Source organism: Oncorhynchus mykiss, chromosome 17 (assembly GCF_057628025.1).
Source record: "Oncorhynchus mykiss isolate SJ-2025 chromosome 17, ASM5762802v1, whole genome shotgun sequence".
NCBI lineage: Eukaryota > Metazoa > Chordata > Actinopteri > Salmoniformes > Salmonidae > Oncorhynchus > Oncorhynchus mykiss.
This window is the reverse complement of record NC_143038.1, coordinates 69,962,060-69,975,623: the sequence shown is the minus strand read 5'-3', so window position 1 is coordinate 69,975,623 and position 13,564 is coordinate 69,962,060. Positions and strand designations below refer to the sequence as shown.

The 13,564-nt window shown below is 47.6% G+C and overlaps 1 protein-coding gene across 3 annotated transcripts in view; it reads right to left on the bottom strand.

The window, feature by feature from the left end:
• The window catches only part of mars1 (methionyl-tRNA synthetase 1), an 81,537-nt gene that overhangs the window by 26,813 nt on the left and 41,160 nt on the right, over nucleotides 1–13,564 (bottom strand). For all 3 annotated transcript variants that reach the window (XR_016488098.1, XM_090206448.1, XM_090206447.1), the window contains exons 3-8: nucleotides 9,969–10,047; nucleotides 8,916–9,047; nucleotides 8,524–8,599; nucleotides 5,364–5,557; nucleotides 4,347–4,459; nucleotides 1,868–1,984 (exon numbers count right to left, since the gene is read on the bottom strand). Coding sequence is in view for 2 of the 3 variants with exons in the window: in XM_090206448.1 (XP_090062574.1) it covers nucleotides 1,868–1,984; nucleotides 4,347–4,459; nucleotides 5,364–5,557; nucleotides 8,524–8,599; nucleotides 8,916–9,047; nucleotides 9,969–10,047 (711 nt within the window). In the remaining variant the exon portion in view is untranslated. The remainder of the gene's footprint in view (nucleotides 1–1,867; nucleotides 1,985–4,346; nucleotides 4,460–5,363; nucleotides 5,558–8,523; nucleotides 8,600–8,915; nucleotides 9,048–9,968; nucleotides 10,048–13,564) is intronic.

The following is a 13,564-nucleotide window of genomic DNA, read 5'->3' as shown; positions in this document are numbered from 1 at the left end:
GGTAGTGTACATTATAGTATAGTGGGGTAGTGTACAGTATAGTAGAGAAGGGCACAGTACAGTATAGTAGGGTAGTGTACAGTATAGTAGGGTAGTGTACAGTATAGTAAGGTAGGGTACAGTAGGGTACTGTACAGTAGGGTAGAGTAGTGTACAGTATAGTAGAATAGTGTACAGTAGTGTAAAGTATAGTAGGGTAGTGTACAGTATAGTAGGGTAGTGTACAGTATAGTAGGGTAGTGTACAGTATAGTAGGGTAGTGTACAGTATAGTAAGGTAGGGTACAGTAGGGTAATGTACAGTAGGGTAGAGTAGTGTACAGTATAGTAGAATAGTGTACAGTAGTGTAAAGTATAGTAGGGTAGTGTACAGTATAGTAGGGTAGTGTACAGTATGGTAGGGTAGTGTACGGTATAGTAGGGTAGAGTACAGTATAGTAGGGTAGTGTACAGTATGGTAGGGTAGTGTACAGTATGGTAGGGTAGTGTACAGTATGGTAGGGTAGTGTATGGTATAGTAGGGTAGTGTACAGTATAGTAGGGTAGAGTACAGTATAGTAGGGTAGTGTACAGTATAGTAGGGTAGTGTACAGTATAGTAGGGTAGTGTACAGTATAGTAGGGTAGGGTACAGTAGGGTACTGTACAGTAGGGTAGAGTAGTGTACAGTATAGTAGAATAGTGTACAGTAGGGTAGTGTACAGTATAGTAGGGTAGTGTACAGTATGGTAGGGTAGTGTACGGTATAGTAGGGTATTGTACAGTATAGTAGGGTAGTGTACAGTAGGGTAGTGTACAGTAGGGTAGGGTAGTGTACAGTATAGTAGAATAGTGTACAGTAGGGTAGGGTACAGTAGGGTAGTGTACAGTATGGTAGGGTAGTGTACAGTAGAGTAGGGTAGTGTACAGTATAGTAGGGTCGTGTACAGTATGGTAGGGTAGTGTACAGTATAGTAGGGTAGTGTACAGTATGGTAGGGTAGTGTACAGTATGGTAGGGTAGTGTACAGTATGGTAGGGTAGTGTACAGTATGGTAGGGTAGTGTACAGTACAGTAGGGTAGGGTACAGTAGGGTAGTGTACAGTAGGGTAGTGTACAGTATAGTAGGGTAGTGTACAGTACAGTAGGGTAGTGTACAGTAGGGTAGTGTACAGTATAGTAGGGTAGTGTACAGTACAGTAGGGTAGGGTACAGTAGGGTACTGTACAGTAGGGTAGTGTACAGTATGGTAGGGTAGTGTACAGTATGGTAGGGTTGTGTACAGTACAGTAGGGTAGGGTACAGTAGGGTAGTGTACAGTAGGGTAGTGTACAGTATAGTAGGGTAGTGTACAGTACAGTAGGGTAGGGTACAGTAGGGTAGTGTACAGTAGGGTAGTGTACAGTATGGTAGGGTAGTGTACAGTCGATTCGAGTAGGGTAGTGTAGAGTAGTGTACAGTATAGTAGGGTAGTGTGCAGTAGGGTAGAGTACAGTATAGTAGGGTAGAGTACAGTATAGTAGGGTAGTGTACAGTATAGTAGGGTTGTGTACAGTAGGGTAGAGTACAGTATTGTAGGGTAGTGTACAGTATAGTAGAGTAGGGTACAGTAGGGTAGGGTAGTGTACAGTAGAGTAGAGTAGGGTACAGTAGGGTAGGGTAGTGTACAGTAGAGTAGAGTAGGGTACAGTATGGTAGAGTAGGGTACAGTAGGGTAGGGTAGTGTACAGTAGAGTAGAGTAGGGTACAGTAGGGTAGGGTAGTATATAGTAGGGTAGTGTACAGTAGAGTAGGGTACAGTAGGGTAGGGTAGTATATAGTAGGGTAGTGAACAGTAGGGTAGGGTAGTGCACAGTAGAGTAGGGTACAGTAGGGTAGTGTGTTATCTACCTGGCAAAGACGTCAGCGCTGAGCACACAGCCGATGATGTTGCCCAGATGAGGGACGTTGTTAACATAAGGCAAGGCACTGGTCACTAGGACGTTCCTCTTGCCCTCCTGAGGAAGACTGGTAAGAAAACAGCCCATCAGAAAGACACTTACAGCAGTTCCCTAATTTTTTGTTCTTAACTGACTTGCCTAGTTAAATAAAATAAATCATAAAGAACAATATAGGGACTTATTGGATTCGTGCAGACAGTGGCAAGTCAAATTCAAGGGCTTTCAAGCACTAATATCTTTTCAGGGACCATTAACTACTACAAATTGATTTTATGCAATTATTTCTTGTCTCCACCAGATGGCAGTAGATTGTCACAACCTCATGGGGGAAAAAAACCTTGTAGTCATCGCTAACTTACAAGTTCTACTCAATAATACATTGTTTCATGGTCAACTGGGTTTATTTTCTGCAAACTTAAACATGTGTAAATATTTGTATGAACATAACAAGATTCAACAACTGAGACATAAACTGAACAAGTTCCACAGACATGTGACTAACAGAAATTGAATAATGTGTCCCTGAACAAAGGAAGTAAAAAGTAACAGTCAGTATCTGGTGTGGCCACCAGCTGCATTAAGTACTGCAGTGCATCTCCTCCTCGTGGACTGCACCAGATTTGCCAGTTCTTGCTGTGAGATGTTACCCCACTCTTCCACCAAGGCAATTGCAAGTTCCCAGACATTTCTGGGGGGGAATGGCCCTAGCCCTCACCCTCCGATCCAACACGTTCCAGAAGTGCTCAGTGGGATTGAGATCCGGGCTCTTCGCTGGCTATGGAAAAACACTGACATTCCTGTCTTGCAGGAAATCACGCATAGAACGAGCAGTATGGCAGGTGGCATTGTCATGCTGAAGGGTCATGTCAGAATGAGCCTGTAAGGAAGGGTACCACATGAGGGAGGAGGATGTCTTCCCTGTAACGCACAGCGTTGAGATAGCTTGTTGTCATTGCAGGCACAGTCCGATGATATTGTGACACACCGCCCCAGACCATGACTGACCCTCCACCTCCAAATCGATCCCCCACCAGAGTACAGGCCTCGGTGTAACGCTCATTCCTTCGACGATAAACACGAATCCGACCATCACACCTGGCGACTCGTCAGTGAAGAGCACTTTTTGCCAGTCCTGTCTAGTCCAGCGTCGGTGGGTTTGTGCCCATAGGCGACGTTGTTGCCGATGATGTCTGGTGAGGACCTGCCTTTACAACAGGCCTACAAGCACTCAGTCCAGCCTCTCTCAGCCTATTGCGGACAGTCTGAGCACTGATGGAGGGATTGTGCGTTCCTGGTGTAACTCAGGCAGTTGTTGTTACTATCCTGTTCCTGTCCTGCAGGTGTGATGTTCGGTGGTCTGCCACTGCGAGGACGATCTGTCTCCCTGTAGCGCTGTCTTAGGCGTCTCACAGTACAGACAATGAAATGTATTGTCCTGGCCACATCTGCAGTCCTCATGCCTCCTTGCAGCATGCCTAAGGCAAGTTCACGCAGATGAGCAGGGACCCTGGGTATCTTTCTTTTGGTGTCTATTCAGAGAATAGAAAGGCCTCTTTAGTGTCCTAAGTTTTCATAACTGTGACCTTAATTGCCTACCGTCTGTATGCTGTTAGTGTCTTAACGACCGTTCCGTAGGTGCATGTTCATTAATTGTTTATGGTCCATTGAACAAGCATGGAGAAACAGTGTTTAAACCCTTTACAATGAAGATCTGTGAAGTTATTTGGATTTTTACAAACTATCTTTGAAAGAGAAGATCCTGAAAAAGGGTTGTTTCTTTTTTTGTTGAGTTTAAAGTGTTGGTGCCATGTTCCATGAGCCGAAATAAAAACATCCCAGAAATGTTCCTTGAGCACAGAAAGGCAGGATCTAAATTGTTCCTGGCATTTTAGCGTTTCGATGTGATGCTTGGCGGCGCCTAGTAAGTCAGTTCTGTACCTGCCTGGCTGAGTGGCGGTGGAATGAGCGAGCTCACCCGGCAACACAGAGAAACACACGAGGCAATAAAACTCTGTAGTCTGCCTGGAGTTGAATTCACAAGACCAATACATTTTTTTATATTTTCCTAAACATATTTGATCATTATCTGTTCTCCTCTTAAATTTCAATTCAAGTACTAACATGTGAAAAATGAGTTAAGCAGCTGAAGCTCCTTGTGTGGACCCTGCGGACCCTGCGGACCCTGTGGACCCTGCGGACCCTGTGGACCCTGTGGACCCTGCGGACCCTGTGGACCCTGCGGACCCTGTGGACCCTGCGGACCCTGTGGACCCTGCGGACCCTGTGGACCCTGTGGACCCTGCGGACCCTGCGGACCCTGTGGACCCTGCGGACCCTGTGGACCCTGTGGACCCTGCGGACCCTGTGGACCCTGTGGACCCTGCGGACCCTGTGGACCCTGCGGACCGGATATTATGTAGCGTACTCACATAGGGTGTTGTCTCTCTGGAACCATGGGTAAGTCTGTAAGTCCTTTACCCCAGGTGACCGCGGCAGACTGGATCTCTTCCTCTGACAGCACACAATCATCATCATCATCACCCTGGAGGACAGAAAATACATCACAGTCCTGTCATCATCACCCTGGAGGACAGAAATCAAACTGTAAAGCTAAAGAGAGAGAGAGAAATACTTATTTATGAGGCTCTTTTCTTTTAATAATAATAATTTTTATTTAATTAAAATGTATGGACTAAATATTCCTTAATACAACAGCAGTAGTGTTGTACCTGTATACATGATTATATGTACTGATATTATTAGTACTGGAATGAACTGGATTTCATTATCCTCATTGTACTGTATTTACTGAAATGCTGTACCACTATACCGCTTCGGCAATATCTACACATCTTATTTCATGCCAATAAGGCAATCAATCTGAGAGAGAGACAGGGAGAGAGACACGACAAGACAGAGGTAGAGAGATATGGAGAGAGGTGGAGAGGTGGAGAGAGGGAGGGAGAGAGGTGGAGAGATATGGAGAGAGGTGGAGAGAGACAGGGAGAGAGACACGACAGAGGTGGAGAGATATGGAGAGAGGTGGAGAGATATGGAGAGAGGTGGAGAGATATGGAGAGAGGTGGAGAGATATGGAGGAGAGAGGTGGAGAGATATGGAGAGAGAGATATAGAGAGAGAGAGATAAAGAGAGAAGAGAGAGAAAGAGAGAGCATAGGACTAGGGGTGGATCTGAAGTGTGGCTACTCTCTCACCTCCTCTCTATGTATTACCGGCCAAAGAGGACCACAACGGAAAAAAGGCTTTGAGTTAATGACAATAACATTAGCAGTGTGAATTGTGTTTTCAAATCAATCTTACATGTCCAAATTGTACCATTTACAACCTCAAACATGTTACAAAACAGTTCCCTTGTATGATCTACTGTTGTAACCCAGGATTGATGTTAAAACAAACGAAACACTAAATGTATAATTTTTTTTTTACCTCAGGGCTGTTGCATGGCTGTGTGCCTCTACCCTGAACCTGTCCCTGACCATGGTGTGTGGTTGGCTGTCTCTGCAGGTAGGTCTTCAGAGACTCCGCCTTCAGTCCCTTCCCCTGAAGTACAGTCTGGGCTGCGGACACACAGGCTGCCAACATGCCCACACGCTCAAACCACAGCTGCAGCGTCTGATTACCTACAGTAAAAGGCCAAGAGGAACGGACGCCACGGTTAAACACATATACTGACAGAAGTTCTTTAAAGTACTTTAAAGTACTACTTAAGTAGGGGGGGGGGGGGTATCTGTACTTTACTATTTATATTTTTGCCAACTTTCACTCCACTACATTCCTAAAGAAAAGAATGTACTATTTAGTCAATACATTTTCCCTGACACACAAACGTACTCGTTACATTTTAAATGCTTAGCAGGAAAATAGTCCAATTCATACACTTATTTTTGGGCCGGCAGGAAGCCTAGTGGTTAGAGGCAGGGTAGCCTAGTGGTTAGAGGCAGGTAGCCTAGTGGTTAGAGGCAGGAAGCCTAGTGGTTAGAGGCAGGTAGCCTAGTGGTTAGAGGCAGGTAGCCTAGTGGTTAGAGGCAGGGTAGCCTAGTGGTTAGAGGCAGGTAGCCTAGTGGTTAGAGGCAGGAAGCCTAGTGGTTAGAGGCAGGTGGCCTAGTGGTTAGAGGCAGGTGGCCTAGTGGTTAGAGGCAGGTGGCCTAGTGGTTAGAGGCAGGTGGCCTAGTGGTTAGAGGAGGCAGGTGGCCTAGTGGTTAGAGGAGGCAGGTAGCCTAGTGGTTAGAGGCAGGTAGCCTAGTAGTTAGAGGCAGGTAGCCTAGTGGTTAGAGGAGGCAGGTAGTCTAGTGGTTAGAGGCAGGTAGCCTAGTGGTTAGAGGCAGGTAGCCTAGTGGTTAGAGGCAGGGTAGCCTAGTGGTTAGAGGCAGGTGGCCTAGTGGTTAGAGGCAGGTGGCCTAGTGGTTAGAGGCAGGTGGCCTAGTGGTTAGAGGCAGGTGGCCTAGTGGTTAGAGGCAGGTGGCCTAGTGGTTAGAGGAGGCAGGTAGTCTAGTGGTTAGAGTCAGGTAGCCTAGTGGTTAGAGGCAGGTAGACTAGTGGTTAGAGGCAGGTGGCCTAGTGGTTAGAGGCAGGTAGCCTAGTGGTTAGAGGCAGGTAGCCTAGTGGTTAGAGGCAGGTGGCCTAGTGGTTAGAGGCAGGTGGCCTAGTGGTTAGAGGCAGGTGGCCTAGTGGTTAGATGCAGGTAGCCTAGTGGTTAGAGGCAGGTAGCCTAGTGGTTAGAGGAGGCAGGTAGTCTAGTGGTTAGAGGCAGGTGGCCTAGTGGTTAGAGGCAGGTGGCCTAGTGGTTAGAGGCAGGTGGCCTAGTGGTTAGAGGCAGGTGGCCTAGTGGTTAGAGGCAGGTAGCCTAGTGGTTAGAGGAGGCAGGTAGTCTAGTGGTTAGAGGCAGGTGGCCTAGTGGTTAGAGGCAGGTGGCCTAGTGGTTAGAGGCAGGTAGCCTAGTGGTTAGAGGCAGGTAGCCTAGTGGTTAGAGGCAGGTAGCCTAGTGGTTAGAGGCCGGTAGCCTAGTGGTTAGAGGCAGGTGGCCTAGTGGTTAGAGGCAGGTAGCCTAGTGGTTAGAGGCAGGTAGCCTAGTGGTTAGAGGCAGATGGCCTAGTGGTTAGAGGCAGGTGGCCTAGTGGTTAGAGGCAGGTGGCCTAGTGGTTAGAGGAGGCAGGTGGCCTAGTGGTTAGAGGAGGCAGGGTAGCCTAGTGGTTAGAGGCAGGTAGCCTAGTAGTTAGAGGCAGGTAGCCTAGTGGTTAGAGGAGGCAGGTAGTCTAGTGGTTAGAGGCAGGTAGCCTAGTGGTTAGAGGCAGGTAGCCTAGTGGTTAGAGGCAGGGTAGCCTAGTGGTTAGAGGCAGGGTAGCCTAGTGGTTAGAGGCAGGGTAGCCTAGTGGTTAGAGGCAGGGTAGCCTAGTGGTTAGAGGCAGGGTAGCCTAGTGGTTAGAGGCAGGTGGACTAGTGGTTAGAGGCAGGTGGCCTAGTGGTTAGAGGCAGGTGGCCTAGTGGTTAGAGGCAGGTGGCCTAGTGGTTAGAGGAGGCAGGTAGTCTAGTGGTTAGAGGCAGGTGGCCTAGTGGTTAGAGGCAGGTGGCCTAGTGGTTAGAGGCAGGTAGCCTAGTGGTTAGAGGCAGGTAGCCTAGTGGTTAGAGGCAGGTGGCCTAGTGGTTAGAGGCAGGTGGCCTAGTGGTTAGAGGCAGGTAGCCTAGTGGTTAGAGGAAGCAGGTAGTCTAGTGGTTAGAGGCAGGTGGCCTAGTGGTTAGAGGCAGGTAGCCTAGTGGTTAGAGGCAGGTAGCCTAGTGGTTAGAGGCAGGTGGCCTAGTGGTTAGAGGCAGGTAGCCTAGTTGTTAGAGGCAGGTGGCCTAGTGGTTAGAGGCAGGTAGCCTAGTGGTTAGAGGCAGGTAGCCTAGTGGTTAGAGGCAGGTGGCCTAGTAGTTAGAGGCAGGTAGCCTAGTGGTTAGAGGCAGGTGGCCTAGTGGTTAGAGGAGGCAGGTGGCCTAGTGGTTAGAGGCAGGTGGCCTAGTGGTTAGAGGAGGCAGGTAGCCTGGTGGTTAGAGGAGGCAGGTGGCCTAGTGGTTAGAGGACTTGGACTAGTAACTGAAAGGTTGCTGGATCGAATCCCCCGAGCTGACAAGGTTAAAAATCTGTCGTTCTGCCCCCTGAACAAGGCCGTTAACCCACTGTTCCCCAGTAGGACGTCATTGAAATTAAGAGTGTGTTCTTAACTGACTTGCCTCGTTAAATAAAATACAAAAAATCAAGAGAACATGCCTCTGATCTGGCAGACTCACTAAACACACATGCTTCATTTGTAAACGGTGTCAGTGTTGGAGTGCCCCCCCCCACCCAGGCTATAAAACTACAACAAGAAACGGCTGCCATCTGGTTTGCTTAATATAAGACATTTGAAATTATCTATGCTTTTACTTTTAATACATTTAAAACCAAATACTTTTAGAGTTTTACTCAGGTAGCATTTTACTGGGTGACTTTCACTTGAATCATTTTCTATTATAGTATCTTTACTTTTACTCAAATATGACAATTGGCTACTTTTTCCCACCACCTAAACTAGATCAAATGCTCATTTAAAAACGACAACATATCACTCACCTGATACCAGACTGCTGTCAGACAGGATAGGGTAGAGAGCTGCCCACAGAACCACATCTGCCACAGAAACCATCTCCTAAAATACACAGCCCAGTTCAATCACTCACATGTTTTCAGAAAATACCTTTTCACAACAACTACTGTCAGTAAGCCTTTTACAGTAACGTACAAGCAGAAGATAATTACATTATATTTGACATTCATGTGCGTTTCCCAGTCAGATTTAACGGTGTGTGTTGAGTTGTGAAGGTGTGTGTGTTGAGTTGTGAAGGTGTGTATGTGTGTTGAGTTGTGAAGGTGTGTGTGTGTGTGTTGAGTTGTGAAGGTGTGTGCGTGAGTTGAGTTGTGAAGGTGTGTATGTTGTGAATGTGTGTGTGTGTGTGTTGTCGTACAGCAGTGAGGAACAGCGTGGTCCTCTGGCTCAGACTCTGGTCCAGGTAGCTGAGAGGTCCCTGTAGAACCCTGGGGGTTTCTGCTCCTTTTCCCTGCAGCACCACCATGTGAAGGGCATGCATCACTGCAGGCTGGAGACAAGAATAACTTGATTAACACCTGTACAACACAGAACGGCAGGGTGGTGGTTACCTAGTGGTTAGGGCGTTGGACTAGTAACCGGAAGGTTGCAAGTTCAAACCCCCGAGCTGACAAGGTACAAATCTGTCATTCTGCCCCTGAACAAGTTAACCCACTGTTCCTAGGCTGTCACTGAAAATAAAAAATTGTTCTTAACTGAATTGCCTGGTTAAATAAATGTAAAAAAAAAATAAAAAATTAAAACAAGCTGGAAGTGGCTCAGCGGTCTAAGGCGGTCACACAGGAAGTCATCGCAGTGTTTGAGGAGACCAATGAGGAGGCGCAAAATTGTCCATTTTAGGGGAGTTTGGCCGTCCGGGATGTCCTTGTCCCATCGCGCTCTAGCAGGTGTATGGCATTTCCTCAGAGACATTGGTGCGACTGGCTTCCGGGTTAAGCGAGCAGTGTGTCAAGAAGCAGTGTGGCTTGGCACGGTCGTGTTTACGGAGGACACACAGCTCTCAAACTTCACCTCTCCTGAGTCAAGACTAAAACAACCAACATTTGGGGAGAAAAAGGGGGTAAAAAATAAAAATAAAGAACACCAATTGCAAAGATTAAAACAGAACGTGATTTGATTTGTTCAATTAATATACATGGCATCTTTCAAGTAGTCACTGCGGACGGGAGCATCGTGGCTGATGATTTCCAGGAAGTCACTATGGATGGGAGTATCTTGGCTGACGATTTCCAGGAAGTCACTATGGATGGGAGCATCTTGGCTGACGATTTCCAGGAAGTCACTATGGATGGGAGCATCTTGGCTGTCGATTTCCAGGAAGTCAAATGGATGGGCGCATTGTGGCTGATAATTTCCAGGAAGTGACTATGGATGGGCGCATCATGGCTGACGATTTATCAGACATTCTTACCTGTAGTTCTGTAGCTTCCCATTCCAGCCACTGGTTGACGATATCACTGGATTCCTGTCCATTCAGCTCTATCAGGTACCTAAAGGACACATGGATGAAAAGACTGGATGACTGAGGAACCTCTACAACGACACAGACCAGGTAATCACACAGCTAGCTACAGCATTAAATCAGTTGGCTTAATGACGACACAGATACTATACAGTTGGCTGGGTTTTATATATCTTTTCCGTGCATCGGCAGGACAGAACAGCTATTATATATTTTTAAGACGAGGGGTATGGGTGTGTGTCTATTTGTCAATAACTGCTGGTGCGCGATGTCTAATATTAAGGAAGTTTCGAGGTATTGCTCGCCTGAGGTAGAGTATATCATGATAAGCAGTAGACCACACTATCTACCAAGACAGTTTTCATCTATATTATTCGTAGCCGTCTATTTACCACAACAAACCGATGCTGGCACTAAGACCTCACTCAACCAACTCTATAAGGCCATAAACAAACAAGAAAATGCTCATCCAGAAGCGACGCTCCTAGTGGCCGGGGACTTTAATGCAGGGAAACTTAAATCTGTTTTACCTCATTTCTACCAGCATGTTACATGTGCAACCAGAGGAAGAAAAAAACACCTTTACTCCACACACAGAGATGAGTACAAAGCTCTCCCTCACCCTCCATTTAACACATCTGACTATAACTCTATCCTCCCGATTCCTGCTTACAAGCAAAAACTAAAGCAGGAAGTATCAGTGACTCGCTCAATACGGAAGTGGTCAGATGACACGGATGCTACGGTACAGGACTGTATTGCTAGCACAGACTGGAATATGTTCCGGGATTCATCCAATGGCATTGAAGAGTATACCACCTCAGTCACCGGCTCCATCAATAAGTGCATCGACGTCGTCCCCACAGTGACCGTACGTACATATCCCAACCAGAAGCCATGGATTACATGCAACTTCCGCACCAAGCTAAAGGCTAGAGCTTCCACTTTTAAGTAGCCGGACACTAATCCGGAATCTTATAAGAAATCTTACTATGCCCTCAGACGAACCATCAAACAGACAAAGCGTCAATACAGGTCTAAGACTGAATCCTACTACACCGGCTCTGATGTTCGTCTTATGTGGCAGGGCTTAAACTATTACGGACTACAAAGGGAAACCTAGCCGCAAGCTGTCCAGTGACACGAGCCCACCAGACGGGCTAAATGCCTTTTATGCTCGCTTCGAGACAAGCAACACTGAAGCATGCATGAGAGCACCAGCTGTTCCGGACAACTGTGTGATCACGCTCTCTGTAGCTGATGTGAGCAAGACATTTAAACACGTCAACATTCACAAGGCCTAGATGGATTACCAGGACGTGTCCTCAAAGCACGCATGGAACAACTGGCAAGTGACTCCACTGACATTTTCAACCTCTCTCTGACCAAGTCTGTGATACCTACGTTTCAAGCAGACCACCATAGTCCCTGTACCCAAGAAAGTGAAAGTAATCTGCCTAAATGATTACCGCCCCTTAGCACTCACGTCGGTAGCCATGAAGTGCTTTGAAAGGCTGGTCATGGCTCACATCAACACCATCATTACGGAAACCCTATACCCACTCCAATTCACATGACGCAATTTCAATCGCACTCCACACTGCCCTTTCCCATCTGGACAAAAGGAACACATATGTGAGAATGCTGTTCATTGACTACAGCTCAACATTCAACACCATCGTGCACACAAAGCGCATCACTAAGCTAAGGACCCTGGGACTAAAAACCTTCCTCTGCAACTGGATTCTGGACATCCTGACAGGCCACCCCCAGATGGTAAGGGTAGGCAAGAACACATCTGTCATGCTGATCCTCAACATGGGGGCCCCTCAGGGGTGTGTGCTCAGTCCCCTCCTGTACTCCCTGTTCACCCACGACTGCGTGGCCAAGCACGACTCCAACACCATCATTAAGTTTCCTTACGACAAAACGGTGGTAGGCCTGATCACCAACAACGATGAGACAGCCTACAGGAAGGTGGTCAGAGACCTGGTAGTGTGGTGCCAGGACAACAACCTCTCCCTCAACGTGAGCAAGACAAAAGGAGATAATCGCGGACTACAGGAAAAGGAGGGCCGAACAGGCCCCCATTATCATCGACAGGGCTGTAGTGGAGAGGGTCAAGAGTTTCAAATTCCTTGGTGTCCACATCACCAAGAAAATACAATGGTCCAAGCATAGAAAGTCGTGAAGAGGGTACAACAACGCCTTTCCCCCTCGGGAGATTGAAAAGATTTTACATAGGTCCCCAGATCCTCAAAAAGTTCTACAGCTGCACAATCGACAGCATCGACAGCATCCTGACCGGTTGCATCACAGCCTGGTGTGGCAACTGCTCGGCCTCCGACTGTAAGGCGCTACAGAGGGTAGTGGGAATGGCCCAGTACATCACCGGGGGCCAAACCTCCGGCCATCCCGGACCTACTGTATATACCAGGCGGTGTCAGAGGAAAGCCCAAAAGACTCCAGTCACCCAAGTCATAGACTGTTCACTCTGCTACCGCACAGCAAGTGGTACCGTAGTGCCAAGTCTAGGTCCAAAAGACTCCAGTCACCCAAGTCATAGACTGTTCTCTCTGCTACCGCACAGCAAGTGGTACCGTAGTGCCAAGTCTAGGTCCAAAAGACTCCAGTCACCCAAGTCATAGACTGTTCTCTCTGCTACCGCACAGCAAGTGGTACCGTAGTGCCAAGTCTAGGTCCAAAAGGCTCCTTAACAGCTTCCACCCCCATGCCATAATGCCATACTGCTGAACAACTAATCAAAATGGCCACCTGGGCAATTTATATTGACCCCCCCCCATTTTTTTACATTTTGCACTGCTGCTACTTGCTGTTTATTATCTATGCCTCGTCACTTTACCCCTACCTACGTGTAAAAATGACCTCCACTAACCTGTACTCCCCGCACATTGACTCGGTACCGGTACCCCCTGTATATAGCCTCCACATTGACTCTGTACCGGTACCCCCTGTATATAGCCTCCACATTGACTCGGTACCGGTACCCCCTGTATATAGCCTCCACATTGACTCGGTACCGGTACCCCCTGTATATAGCCTCCACATTGACTCGGTACCGGTACCTCCTGTATATAGCCTCCACAATGACTCTGTACCGGTACCCCCTGTATATAGCCTCCACATTGACTCTGTACCGGTACCCCCTGTATATAGCCTCCACATTGACTCTGTACCGGTACCCCCTGTATATAGCCTCCACATTGACTCTGTACCGGTACCCCCTGTATATAGTCTCCACATTGACTCTGTACCGGTACCCCCTGTATATAGCCTCCACATTGACTCTGTACCGGTACCCCCTGTATATAGCCTCCACATTGACTCTGTACCGGTACCCCCTGTATATAGTCTCCACATTGACTCTGTACCGGTACCCCCTGTATATAGCCTCCACATTGACTCTGTACCGGTACCCCCTGTATATAGCATCCACATTGACTCTGTACCGGTACCCCCTGTATATAACCTCCACATTGACTCGGTACCGGTACCCCCTGTATATAGCCTCCACATTGACTCTG